General features: G+C 36.4%; 2 protein-coding genes across 2 annotated transcripts; both read right to left on the reverse strand.

The window, feature by feature from the left end:
• LOC137718216 (uncharacterized) lies at nucleotides 1–3,996 on the reverse strand. Its single transcript, XM_068457718.2, has 9 exons — nucleotides 3,678–3,996; nucleotides 3,412–3,526; nucleotides 2,431–2,467; nucleotides 2,219–2,288; nucleotides 1,901–2,005; nucleotides 1,036–1,186; nucleotides 878–960; nucleotides 600–693; nucleotides 1–513 (listed from the first exon to the last, which is right to left on the reverse strand). Exons 1-9 carry the CDS (start codon nucleotides 3,799–3,801, stop codon nucleotides 426–428), a joined length of 867 nt encoding a protein of 288 aa, XP_068313819.2. The 5' UTR covers nucleotides 3,802–3,996; the 3' UTR covers nucleotides 1–425.
• A 6,249-nt stretch (nucleotides 3,997–10,245) lies between these two features.
• On the reverse strand, nucleotides 10,246–12,424 carry LOC137716735 (ammonium transporter 2 member 5-like). The gene is made up of 3 exons (XM_088699079.1): nucleotides 11,813–12,424; nucleotides 11,109–11,394; nucleotides 10,246–10,906 (listed from the first exon to the last, which is right to left on the reverse strand). Exons 1-3 carry the CDS (start codon nucleotides 12,422–12,424, stop codon nucleotides 10,359–10,361), a joined length of 1,446 nt encoding a protein of 481 aa, XP_088555205.1. The 3' UTR covers nucleotides 10,246–10,358.
• Nucleotides 12,425–12,682: the final 258 nt, after the last annotated feature.

A 12,682-nucleotide genomic window follows, 5' to 3' on the forward strand; every position in this document is an offset into this window, starting at 1 on the left:
TAAATTTAAAAATGCATAAGAACCATTTCATTATCTAGCATTTTACATGCACCATTAAATTCACAAAAGCTCAGAAATATATTCGTACTCACTTTATTACCAAAGCAACAAAATTTCGTCGATGCAGACAGACACTCCATCTAGCTCCCATCCCCTACCCTAACCGAAGAACACCGATACAAAACTCGTAGCAACTGGGACTCGAGTACAAGAGTGAGCCTCCGTTAGGAAGTTATTTCGACGAAAAGAGAGTAACAGAGAGAGAGAGAGAGAGAGAGAGAGATCATAAGGCAATAGTAGTTACAAGAAATGCCAGTACCATGTATATATACCCATGCCACCATCTATTCTAGTATGCCCCTTCTAATCCTCTTCTTTGTTTGTATTCCTTGTGCTATCTCGCCATTCACAGAGAGTTTTCACTACTAAGATCGGGACCCCTCAAGCCCCAAACTTGCAGTTAGCCAAGTACAAACGTCATCGGTCTCTTCAGGGATTGTGTAGTGACCCAGCCTGCATTGCCAAACTAAGCACTCACGAAACTGATACTGAAAAGAACAAACCTATACAAATCGTTGATGATAGGCAGAATGACTTACCCGTTGTATTTTCTAAACACGAGGTTTCTAAATCCTGCTGAACTCAAGGTCTGCGCAGATTTCTCTCCGTGTGCATATGCAACCTCGTCATCACCTGCGATGAAGAATTAAGGCATCCGAGGGGGTTCCAATTTTAACAAAGCAAAACGAGCGAGCAACTGGAAACTTGCAAATTCTTCAATATTTGCTTATGGGAAGGGGAGGTAGAGGAAGACCGGAAGAGAGACTGTGCCAAAGAACTGAAGCTATACTACCAAATATGAGAAGAACGTGATTACCTAAGCCATGACATAGCAAAATGGGCAATGATGCTGCATGCCTTGCAGCCTCGTGCGACCTTTCCATCCGATTCCTCAAAGTTCTGCCATAAATTAAAAGAAGGATGAACTGATTGCTTCTTAACTAAATGTCAGTGCACACACGAAAGAAGTTGAACCTTGAACACGGAAGCCAGCCACTTAAACCAACAATTGCACTTAGGTTAATTGGGTACGGGTTTCCATTCCCATATTGCCCTAAAACACGGCACGTAGCAGAGTAGAGGGCAGTTGCAGCACCCATACTGAAGCCCCCAACACCAAGTTTTACTGTTCATGATAGTAAAAAGAACCATGAGTTATACAACGCATTTGTAACTCCAACCAGAAAAAATTACCTCAAGACACATCATTTTATAAGAATATCCAACAAACATCAGTAGTTATTCTCCTCATAGATCTTGTTGTAATAACTGCTAAAAAACCAACTTCCTCCGGTTCTAGTTCTTGGTTAACTATTACCATATTATTGATTGCATAAATCTCCCGAGAACAACCTTGAAACAATAAGGTTATCGATATTTCAGTAGCAGAGGTGAAGATCAAGTGAGTATGCAAATTAATTGGTAAAAATCCATTATGCATTGAACTTGTTCCATGGTGGAAACAAAATTTAATAAACCCGATAGGGAAATAAAAGAGATAATAGGGAGAACTGAGCAGTATAAACTTGTCCTCAGGTAAGTCATGATTCATTAGATATGTATGAACAAGAAGTCAAATAAGTCTGCTATAGATCAGTAGAGGATGGAATTTATAGAGAAATTTGACTATATTATTCTATGTTTCAATTTTTAAGAAGAGAAAACAGCTTGAATCCAGAGGACAGTTTCCCAAAACCCCGAATTTTACATTTTGTTCTTTTAAGTCTACCAAGATATATCATCGGTCCAATTATCTTATGTTAAATCCTTTCACCGTACATGTTTCTAACAACTATAACTAGATACTAGAGTTTTAAGAGCTTTCAAGAGAAGAACTTACCATTAGCAGGCTCTGTTGACAAAAGGTTTGCGACATGCGCTGCTGAGGCATCTAACCCCTCGATATCATCAGGAGCATCTTCTGAAATCTCTCCCATGTCAAACCCTGTAATAAATCACCCCAACGCTTTAGAATATGTGTTAAACGTACAATATTAAAAGAAATAAATAAGAAATAAACTGCTATCCTCCTAGTTCCTGGATAACTCGTTATTTTAGGCAATCAATGTCCATGCGATAAAAGCTCAATGCCAACCTAGAACTTGATGGTGGGTTTCAGAAAGAAGATAAATACAGAAACTAGAACAATCAATCTTACAGGCAGTACAAGGAAATCCGCCAAATAGAGCCACAGGTCGAGAAGGAGCAGTAGGGCAAATCCACTTAATCTGTATAATAAGTTCAACAGAAACAGATAATAAATTCTATTAACCAGACTTGGCAGTATATTCTCTAATAAAAGAAGGTTGAAGGCTGCTGATGATGAATGCTGCAAAATGGTACAACGAAACTTTAAGTTACTACCCTTACATTAGGAAGAGGAAGGCTTTCCAAGAGCTGGGACCAGCTGCAAAACAAAGCACAAAGAGGGAAAATCCAGCTGAGTCACTACTCTCGCTAACCAAAATCGTCAAATGAGCAAAAAGGGAGTTGGAATAACATAATATTTTTGAGTCCAATAGCTGCGAAGGTTGGTGGCACACTTCAAGCTTGAAATCATTACAATACAATTTAAGAAACACCTCTTAAAATCATACAAAATATAATTTAGGGAGCACAAACAACCAAATAGCATAAAACTAATCAATAATTGCAGAATTCTGATGCTTTCCAATGACTTAGCTCCAAATGGTTCCATCATCCTTCGTTAAAAAATTAATTAGTCCTGAATTATTAATTAGTATATTTCAACTTGATTAGCAGCTTAGAGGGCAACTAAGCTATTGAAAAAGTGGTCCCCTATTCTAGGCATTGGTATATTCAAATACTTGATTCAAAACTTCTCCATCAGGACTTACAATGAAACGAAAAGGAAGAAAAAGACAACTAATCACATTGTACTCGGGATTCAATTAGAAACAGAATCTTCTACAGAGTTCAAGGAATTAGTTAAATAACAGACTTTTCCCGATCAGGACAAAGACATTGACATTCTCCGATTTCCCCCCCTTTGTCTTTTACGTGGAACAAACAAGTCCACCATCCTCTTACAAGCATATGCTCATTTAAAAGAAAAAGGAATCACACTCACACCAAGTGCTTCATATAAAGGAAGGAATATCAGGTTCATACAGCTGACTATAAAACTCCAAATTCTTCATATCATAACTATTGATCCATGCACGTTTGCAATCCATGACGAGCTATAAATTAATTATGCATAGAACTTCAGTTCCACTGATGAGTTTGCATACATGGACTAAACACAAGGATAAATTGTACCGCAGCGCAAAGATCGTTTTCAAATCACAATAGAACATATGAGAGTCTGCAAAAGAATAGCATTAGTACCTTGAGCCCTTATCACCAAGGCCATGCAGCCAAACTATTGTTGCTTGATGTCTCCCTTTAGGCCTGACCACATGGGTCCTTCCGAACTCAAACGCCCTGCTAGCAGTTCTACTACCTGACATATTAAAACAGAAAATTCTCAAAACACAAAACCAGCAGCCCTAATGATCAAGATATCGGCAAGAACCAAGATAAATGATATAGACAAATGACAAAAAACTTTACTCCATATTCCATATAGACACCATCACAGGAAAATAACTAACCAGAACCAGCGTTGGAGCTATTGTAGCTCATCCTCGCCCCCAAAATACACACGAAATGCGCAAACCTATGCTGACTTCCTGCAATGGAGAAAAGCCAATGTTGGTCATATCTATTTATACCCATGAAAGGGGGTGAAAATGTAATAAAACCCTTGAATCTGCATAAAACAAGTTTAAACCGTAGTTCTAATAAGCAATATCAGAAAGGGAAAGGCATCCAGAAAAGAAGAAAGGACAGGAAAAGCTAGGAAGCTTTATGGACACATAAATGCAGAAAATGAACTATCAAACTATCAAAGTCTTTGAGTTTGCAATGCTCATTGCTCCCAGAGATTGAAAGCAAAGAATCTAATGCTAGTGGACAGCAGGCAAAGTAAAGCACTTCCAACTACAGCAACCCAAGAATACAAAACCACAAATGGCATTTCTTTCTGAAATAAGAAAGAAAGTTTCATTTTTTTTTCCTCCAAAATAAATTTAAAAAATGACATCTTGAAAGATACCCATTAAACAAAAATTAAAGTTTGAAATGTTTCACTTGTTGAATAAGGTGATGAAATTGCAGGTGCAGAAAAAGATCTGAGAAATATATATATATATATATATATATATATATATGTATATATATTGATAATAAATATTGCAAGTGAGAAAGAGAAGTGGGGTTTAAGCTTTAATTTAGTACCAACCTGGTTCCCAAAACTTTGCTTTTCTTTGCTTCTCACAACTCTCTCTCTCTCTCTCTCTCTCTCTCTCTCTCTCAGTCTCTATTCACATTCCTTTTCTTTTTGTTTGTTCACACAAAATCAATCATACCTCAAAAATACAATGTCTGAAAACTACTCATTTACTTTACAGGTTTTTGCCAAATGCCCAGACCAAAATGCCCTTCCCACGCCCCACTTGTTTTAAATTTACCAAAATTTTCTTCTTTTTTGTAAGTTTTGCAAATATACTGCTAGAAAGATGAAAAAGCAACTGACTTTCACACTCATGTTTATCACCTTACATTTTCTCTTATTTCTATTCATACAGTGGAAAATACAAAAATTCCATATCGAAAAATTGAAATTCAATAGGACATGTATCAAGTGATTCTACTTCTACTTACACTCAAGACTTTTTTATGATAAAATTTACACCTTTCGTAATGTGTAGATGGTAAATGAAATTAAAAGATAATATTCGTGTAGTGAGTCGTTTCCCAATTTCTTTAAAATCTAAACAAAGAGAAAAATAAGACCGCATACTCGAATAAGAGAACAATGCAAGTTTGGTCAACCAGGACCAAGCCCAATGTGATAGTTCATGTTAATTTTCAAAAATAAAATTGGCATCCCTTCTATAATAATTTGATTATACTTGGCATTACATGCAATAATTCTACAATAAGGAAAGGGGTAGTGTTTTAATCCAACATGAAATAGATTGAAGAGGAAGATTCTAATCTAGAACGCAATGGATTGATTTTTAAACCTTAATAAAGATGGTAGTGAGATGCTAAACCGTAAATCGGTAAATCCCATCTTTTTTCAAAACTTTAAACTCCACATACCTCAGTGGAGATTGGACATGCTTGCTTCCTGGATTTGGTCATTGAGCTGAACATGGTATCTTTCACCTTTTTTCTTTTTTTTTTTTTTTTTTTTTTTAATAAACGATATTATCTACACTAAGAAGATAAGTGTGTGCGCTAAGCTTCACAATGAGCTAGTAATAATGTGGTTCAAATTCACTTTTAGCAAGAATCGAACCTAAGATATGTTACTTATAAGTAGAGAAAAATATTATTAGATCGTGGTGCTAATAACTCAATGACTTAAAACATAAATAAGTGCAAATTCAGCAAATAAGTACTTTATGAACTATAGAATAATGCTTGGAACTTTGGATGAGGGGTTTCCAAGTATCAAGATATTTAGGTTAAATTAGTTAAATACGTTACAAAATATTAGATAAAGACATTAAAAATGCACTACATAAACATCACAAATCTACAAAACAAAGAATTTTCAAATGACTCCTTACAAGAAGTCATGTACGAATCCGAAAGTACTTAAAACTCCCTCCACATACATTGCTTGGGGTAGACATCTAATTCAAATCTCTGTCTTCCATTTTTTTTATTAAGATTCTTCATCTTTTCTGCCTTTTCTTTTTTGTGTGTAAATTCACCTAGTATCCTTGGGTTTGTTCTACAGATGGCATACTTGTTTACCGCAAGAAAAATTGGCACTCCATCTGTCGCAATATAGGTGATGCCAACTCTCACACATTTGTGAAGATGCTCGTCTAAAGTAGGTAGCTTGGCATTATAAAACGCGTTCCAATTACTAACATATTTCATCATGCTACTTCTGCTAAACCTCATGACCATGCATTTTATTTTTCTTGATATCCAGTACAAAAATCTATCAAACATTACCTATAATTCTTACATTGGTATTTCCATGTTGGTTTGCTAAGCTCCAACTTTCTCGTGGTTACATTGAAAGCCATGAAGGGACCAAAATGGTCCTAGGCCTACCCTGACATTTTCTTCACACAAGAAAAAAAAAATTAATTATGCCTCTGATTTTCAAAGATTTTTCAGGATATTAGGGCCCCAACCAAAATCTTTTCCTTATTTCTTTCATTAGGTTCGATTTAAGGTTGCAGGTTGTTATGAAGTTAATCGGCACCATTGTGAGTTTTGGAGGACTCAGGTGATCAGAAGAAGGAGAGATAGAAAGTAGGTGAGAGACCTTCTTTCATTCTTCCGCTTAAAAGGACTTTTATTTTGAATTTGAGTTGTGATGCTAGGCATGGGAGTTGAGTTGAGGAAAAGGATGACACGAACGACGTCATACCAAATCCAAATGATGGTGGTCAGTAGCTCAAGACATGACATATCTTTATTTTTTTTAAATCAGAGAAGCATTTTAGGCTGAGACTTTTGAACCTCTCCTGATTTAAAATTCTTGCTCCTCCCCTAACTCAGTTACTGATCTCACCTACTCTCCCTCGCCACTTGGGTTAACCAGGCATATTTTCTTAAACGTTGAAAATGAAATAAAGTGGGTTTGTTTGCTAAGATGGAACAAACATCGGTGGCTTTTCCAAATTAGCATCGGTGGCTTTTCCAAATTAGCGTCTTAGGTGTGATGTATATGTCTTCATCATCCAGCTAAATTTACATGTCTATTAGGAATTTAGGACGAAATAAAGTCCAAAAGTTTTAGTGCTTTGTTTTATGTGACTTTTAGGTTGTCCCTTTTAAGTTGTCAACTATCACACCTATTCAAAGCAGAATCATAGTTATTTTATTTGTGCAAGAAACTTTGGTTTGCACACAGAAGTGAAACTCGTAATCTTCTTTGCCTTTGGAATAAGAGAGTTTTAATAAAAAGCCTACGGTACTATTCACTTTAACGAAAAACCACATTTTACACTAAAAAGTCAATCTTGATACTATTTACTTTACCCTTTATTTTGTCTTTATCATTAAAACTCAAAATTTTCAAGCCTTTTTTATTAGTTTTCCTTTGGAATAATCATGGGATGGGACTTTCTAGCCTTATTTAACGTATAAATCACATATTCTCATCCATCAAAGTGGAGATCTAAGTGTTACGAAATCATACGATAAAGATGAATATGATTTGACCATAATATTCTGATTGGTTTTTTTTTTTATTCCTTTTGTACTCTGATGCCAATTTAAAAGCATAATATGATTGTTGATGGTTTGGCATCAAAGTCTAAACAATTCAATATTGTAACAAAAATACCAAATTAATGCCTAAGATTGGCTCAAAACGGAGACTAGACTAAAGTTAATGATGCTTAAGGAATAATTTTTCGCGTTGTCGGGAATTTTTCTGAATTTTTTTATGATTAACACATTCCAAGTGTTCTCCACTCTGCAGGTTCCAAGGCCTTGCTAATTATTTTGGTTTCTTTTATAATATTTAGGGTTCAAATTCATCTGCTAAATGCTAGGTTGTGACAGCTATCATGTATATGTAAGGCTTTTTAACCATTTTGATCCCTAAGATTTACATAACTCCTCACTTTGGTCTCTGAGATTTGAAATCAATAGAAGTGATCCCTAAAATTGTCCACCATCAATCATTTTGGTCTTTACGTAAAAAAATTATGTTAAATAAAGATCAAAATGACAAAAATACCATTAATCTAATAAACAATAGGCCAAATGATTTGACAAAAATTGAGGGAATTTTTTTCATTATATGCTTATTTAATGGAGATTTTCACGGAATGACCAAAATGATTGATGGTAGACAAACTTAGGGTACAATTCTATTGATTTCAAATCTCAATGACCAAAGTGAGGAGTTATGCAAATCTCAGGAACTATTTTGGCTAAAAAGCCTATTATTATATAGAAGCAAGTTTCAATGTGGTTTGTTGCATGTGGTCCAACATCCTAGTTGATAGCGTGTTGAGTTTCTACACATGCGTCGTATTTTTGAAACTGTCCCCTCTCCTAAACTATTGTAATAGTTTCAAACCTTCCCCATCCCCTTAATAAAAATTAATTTGAAAAAAAAATGTGGTTTGTTGAATAGGTTCCCTAGGTACTCTTGTCTTGTGAGATAAGGCTTCAAATGTTTTCAGTACAAAACCAACTCTATGTTTTATGAAGTAAGATTATCTCCTCTCGTATTCACATGTCATGAGTAAATTGGTGTTCAGTGTACCTGTTGAAAACCTTAAGAACTTTTTTTTTCTTTTCTCACCTCTCAATATATACTATTAGATTGCGTCCGACCACCCGATCGATGAAGACTCAAACCTAACCATCCGGGATGACGGAGACTTTATTCAACGTCTTGGTAAGGATCCCCTGTTTTCAACACCATGGATATCAGAAAGTGAAGAAGTCAAATCTTCTCTCACCGGGAAAAAATTCTACTCTAAGAATCTTGCTCTTAGAGTTGCGAGCTTAGCCCCTCTTGTCTTACATTTTGCTGTTTGTCTTATTATTTTTATAAAAAAAATCAATATAAATGTTAACGTGGCTTAACCGTAACCGTTGAAGTATGAGAGGAGGGAAGAGAAAAGAAATTAGGAGGTGAGATAATCTTACTCCATGTTTTATAGTGAGGGGCTGTGCTGCTGGGCTTGGTGGGGCGAAGTAATCCCTCATGAGTCATGAGCAGCTCGGCATATTGTTTCGTTTGTATATTTTTGGAGACCCGGCAGTGCTGTGAACTTGGTTGGGTCACCTAACTTGGGTGGCCGGATTGGAAGACGAGCTCTAATATTTTGGCATGGAAAGGGATCCTCTTCAAATCCCTTCTTCCTAATCCACCAAATTAAGGAATCTATGTCATTGAAATTTGATTCAACATGCACAGATTTCCTGATTTGATGGATTAGGAGGAAGGGATCCGGAAAGGATCCCTTTCCTTTTGGCATTGCACCAAAGAAACCATATTTTCCTCACGATCTTGGATCCTTTTGTTTAGCAACCTGTCCATCGTAGAAATATAGGAGGAGAAATATTGAAGTGATGGGTTTTCAAGTGTACAAATGAGTTGGTTAGATTTGGAATGAGATGAGATAAAATTTAAAGAATCTTATCAGAAATTAAGAAAAAAAGTTTTTAAAATAATTTTATAAATTTTAAGATCTAGATAAGAAATCGTATAAAAGAGAAGCCGTGGCTTTATATGATGCTCCAGTATTACAGTATAAGATGAGATAAGATTTTTATGAGAAATAAGTTTATAATATATTAATTAATAAATTTAAATTCTATCAATAGTGTCATTCTCAGACATAGTTTTAGTATTGTAAGCTTGATGCATATTGTTGGTTCATTATCTAATAATCTAAACTTTTGAATCTAGTTCTTACTTAACAAGATTTCAGAGCGTCCTTTGCAAGGAGTCCTGAGTTTGATTTTCGTTCCCCACTTCTTTGTTGGTTCATAGAAAATACATATATGATGGGGTTACACCTCACCATTTGCATATGCTTTGATAGTAACCTTGTTATTTTTGGTTTTTATTTTCATGAGGTTATGGGGTCCAATTTACTGGTCCAGTTTTGGTTCTTTCCAAGTATTTTCCACTTGGGTTATAGATTATTGAAGTTTAATGTAGTGTGAGCCCCATAACTAATTCCCATTTTAAAGAAAAACGGAGTCCATTATCTTCAAGCCCTCCTGTATACATATACATATATTCATGGGATTAGCTTGTCATCATCATTTCCTTTTTTATTGTTGAGATGAAAGTAAAAATTGAAATTAAATAATCAATTTCAATGAGCCATCAGATACCTTGATATTTCAACTTAAATTCAAAAGTCTTTTCACATATATGAATATTTTCAGCACATTTACGTATCAAATTAAAAAAAGAAAAAAGAAAAAAAAGAGAGATGATTATGATGGCTGTGGTGTTGACAGTGGTGTTAATTGCAAATAGTTTATATACAGCGGTGGAAACTAAGATGTAATTGCTATATTTTTGAGATTTTTTTGGCCATTAGATTCTTACACTAACCAAGATGAAGCATAATCGAAAATGTGATATATTGATTTTATTGAAAATTTCTCTGAGAAATCAGAATCTGAAAATGTCTGTAGGACATATAGAATTCAACATTACAAAGCTCTTATCCTTCAAGATTCTGTTGAGCAATTTGTAGCATTAAAATCTATGAATTTTAAACCATTTCAATTTGTCGAGCAGCTTTTCTGCTTTTGGCAGCTGATGATTCAATATCATATCCTCCAGACTTTGAATTTCCAAGCTTTTCACCTTGTCCCCAGATAGCATAAGCTTCTTCCCCATGAGCCGCTTCATCACCAATCTCCATATCCTCCGTGGACATTCGCAGCGGCATGATGGATTGTATCACAAGACATATAATGCTTGTGACCACAACATTTAGTGTAACAACATAAAAGATCCCGAGAAGTTGGATTCCCACTTGACGAAAGCCCGTGCTGACATCTCCCATATGGAAACCGTAGAATAAGCCAACGTACTGTTCATATTTGGTATAGAACAAGAAGCTAAGCCGTGGGTGGGCAAAGAGACCGGTGAGGATTCCACCAAGGGCACCTGCGATGGCATGAGTGTGGAGGACAGCCATTGTGTCGTCAACTTTCTGAAGGAGCAAAGATCTCTTGTGAACAACCATCATGGTAAACCAAGGGATTGAGCCCGAAAATATCCCCATTATTATTGCTGCCCATCCTTGCACAACACCTATATATATGAGTTTGAAAATGCATCAATGGCTATTAGTATCTGGTACTGAAATTTGATACTTAAAATCTCAAACCGGAATTTGAAAAAAATTTGAGTAGATGTGAGAGTTTATCAGGGCGTTGTGCCTCTTAAAGACAAGATGTCCTGCATCGAGCATTTATATGAAGGATGTGCAGAACTGTAGATTTTGTGAACTTACCAGCAGCAGGGGTGATGCAAACTAAGCCAGTGATCATTCCCTGAACTGCCCCGATGACCGAAGGTTTACGGAAGAAAGTGATGTCAAGCAAGAGCCAAGTGAGCAAACTGGTAGCAGTGCAGATGTGAGTGTTCAGCACAGCCAAGGAGGCATCAACGCTGACCACATAAGGGTCTCCTCCATTAAACCCTGTCCAGCCCATCCAGAGAAGTCCTGCACCAGTCAACATAAGAAGAATGTTGTTGGGAGGAAAACTTTCCCTGTCTTTGTTTGAACGAGGACCAACCTGCATCGCGTATTAGATCCCGAATCAAATCGTACTTCTCAATAAGTTTCTGGTTTTGAGACGTATTGCAAAAATGTTTGAAAAGAGGGAGACTTCAAAGGGTTGTAGAGAAGGTGATTTTTGCTACAAAATGTGCTCCACATAAAAGTTTAGCAATTGAAAACATACTTGGTGTAACTATTAATGTTAGTGAGGAACACTTGAAGAATCGAACTACATAAAGAAAACAAGAAACTCGCCGATCAACTGTTAATGTTCGATGCAATAATATTCAAGTCCAATGACAGTTTAGTCCATTTTCTCCATCAAAACGTTGCTTATTGTTTCTTCCATGAAGAAAGAGATTTCCGAGGGACATATTGGTGAAGAACTCGGAAAAAGAATGAACAAAATAGAATGAGAGAGAAGGGTTTTCTACCCAGTAGGCAGCTGTGAACCCAGCGGCACCGGAAGAAAGATGGATTACGTACCCACCAGAATAATCAATGATTCCTTTCTTGGCCAGAAACCCATCAGGGCTCCAAATACTAAAAGCTGCAATGGTGTATGAAAAAGTTAGCCACAAAGGCACAAACAACATCCAAGCATAAAAGTTCATCCTTCCCAAAAGTGCCCCAGCAATTAGAATCAAAGTAATTGCTGCAAACACAAATTGAAAATAAACCATTGTGGCATTTGGCAATTTCCCACTAAATGCAGGGCCCAAGAGATACTGCTGGTTCAGTGCCACGTTAGGTTTCCCCCAAAATGGAATATTCTTGATTAGGGCTTCCCCAAATGACATATGGTATCCCCACCCAACCCAACAAACAAGAACACAAGCAAAAGCATAGAATCCCATGAAAGCCGAGTTCACAGCCCATTTCTTCTTCACTGCGCCACCATATAGGATCATGAGCCCCGGGATACTCTGGAGGCCGACCAAAGTCGCGGCTGTCAGCTGCCACGCGTTGTCGCCTTTGTTCATCCATGCCGGACTGGCCTCATCTGGTATGAGGTTACTAGGCAAAGGAACTGTGCTGTTGCTCATTTTCTTTCCTTATCACAATCCCAAGAAAATATGTCACGCTAAAGCAATACAAAAGAGTGCTTGAGATTAAGCAGTTCTGGGAACTTGTGGAGTTAGCACCAAGTAGTTCTTTAATTATATAGAAGATTAGGGTTTTGATTCTCACGAATAGCTGTCACTGTGATGTATAATTTTTGGTGTTATTTGATTGATTTGTGTTGTTGTTAAACAATGTGTTTTTCTATATCTTAATTAGTTGCCCAACTGCTACGTGTAGTT

This window comes from Pyrus communis, chromosome 8 (assembly GCF_041283825.1).
Source record: "Pyrus communis isolate YQ-2024b chromosome 8, ASM4128382v1, whole genome shotgun sequence".
In the NCBI taxonomy this organism is placed as follows: Eukaryota; Viridiplantae; Streptophyta; class Magnoliopsida; order Rosales; family Rosaceae; genus Pyrus; species Pyrus communis.

Excerpts from the sequence above, each read along its gene's own strand:
- LOC137718216 (XM_068457718.2), bottom strand. The coding sequence starts at position 3,801 with ATGGGTATAAATAGATATGACCAACATTGGCTTTTCTCCATTGCAGGA. Across the intron at positions 2,289-2,430 it reads AAAGCCTTCCTCTTCCTAAT|ATTAAGTGGATTTGCCCTAC; the intron begins GTAAGGGTAGTA and ends CTTATTATACAG. Across the intron at positions 2,006-2,218 it reads CGGATTTCCTTGTACTGCCT|GGTTTGACATGGGAGAGATT; the intron begins GTAAGATTGATT and ends GATTTATTACAG.
- LOC137716735 (XM_088699079.1), bottom strand. The coding sequence starts at position 12,424 with ATGAGCAACAGCACAGTTCCTTTGCCTAGTAACCTCATACCAGATGAG. Across the intron at positions 11,395-11,812 it reads GGTTCACAGCTGCCTACTGG|GTTGGTCCTCGTTCAAACAA; the intron begins GTAGAAAACCCT and ends TACGCGATGCAG. Across the intron at positions 10,907-11,108 it reads TTGCATCACCCCTGCTGCTG|GTGTTGTGCAAGGATGGGCA; the intron begins GTAAGTTCACAA and ends TCATATATATAG.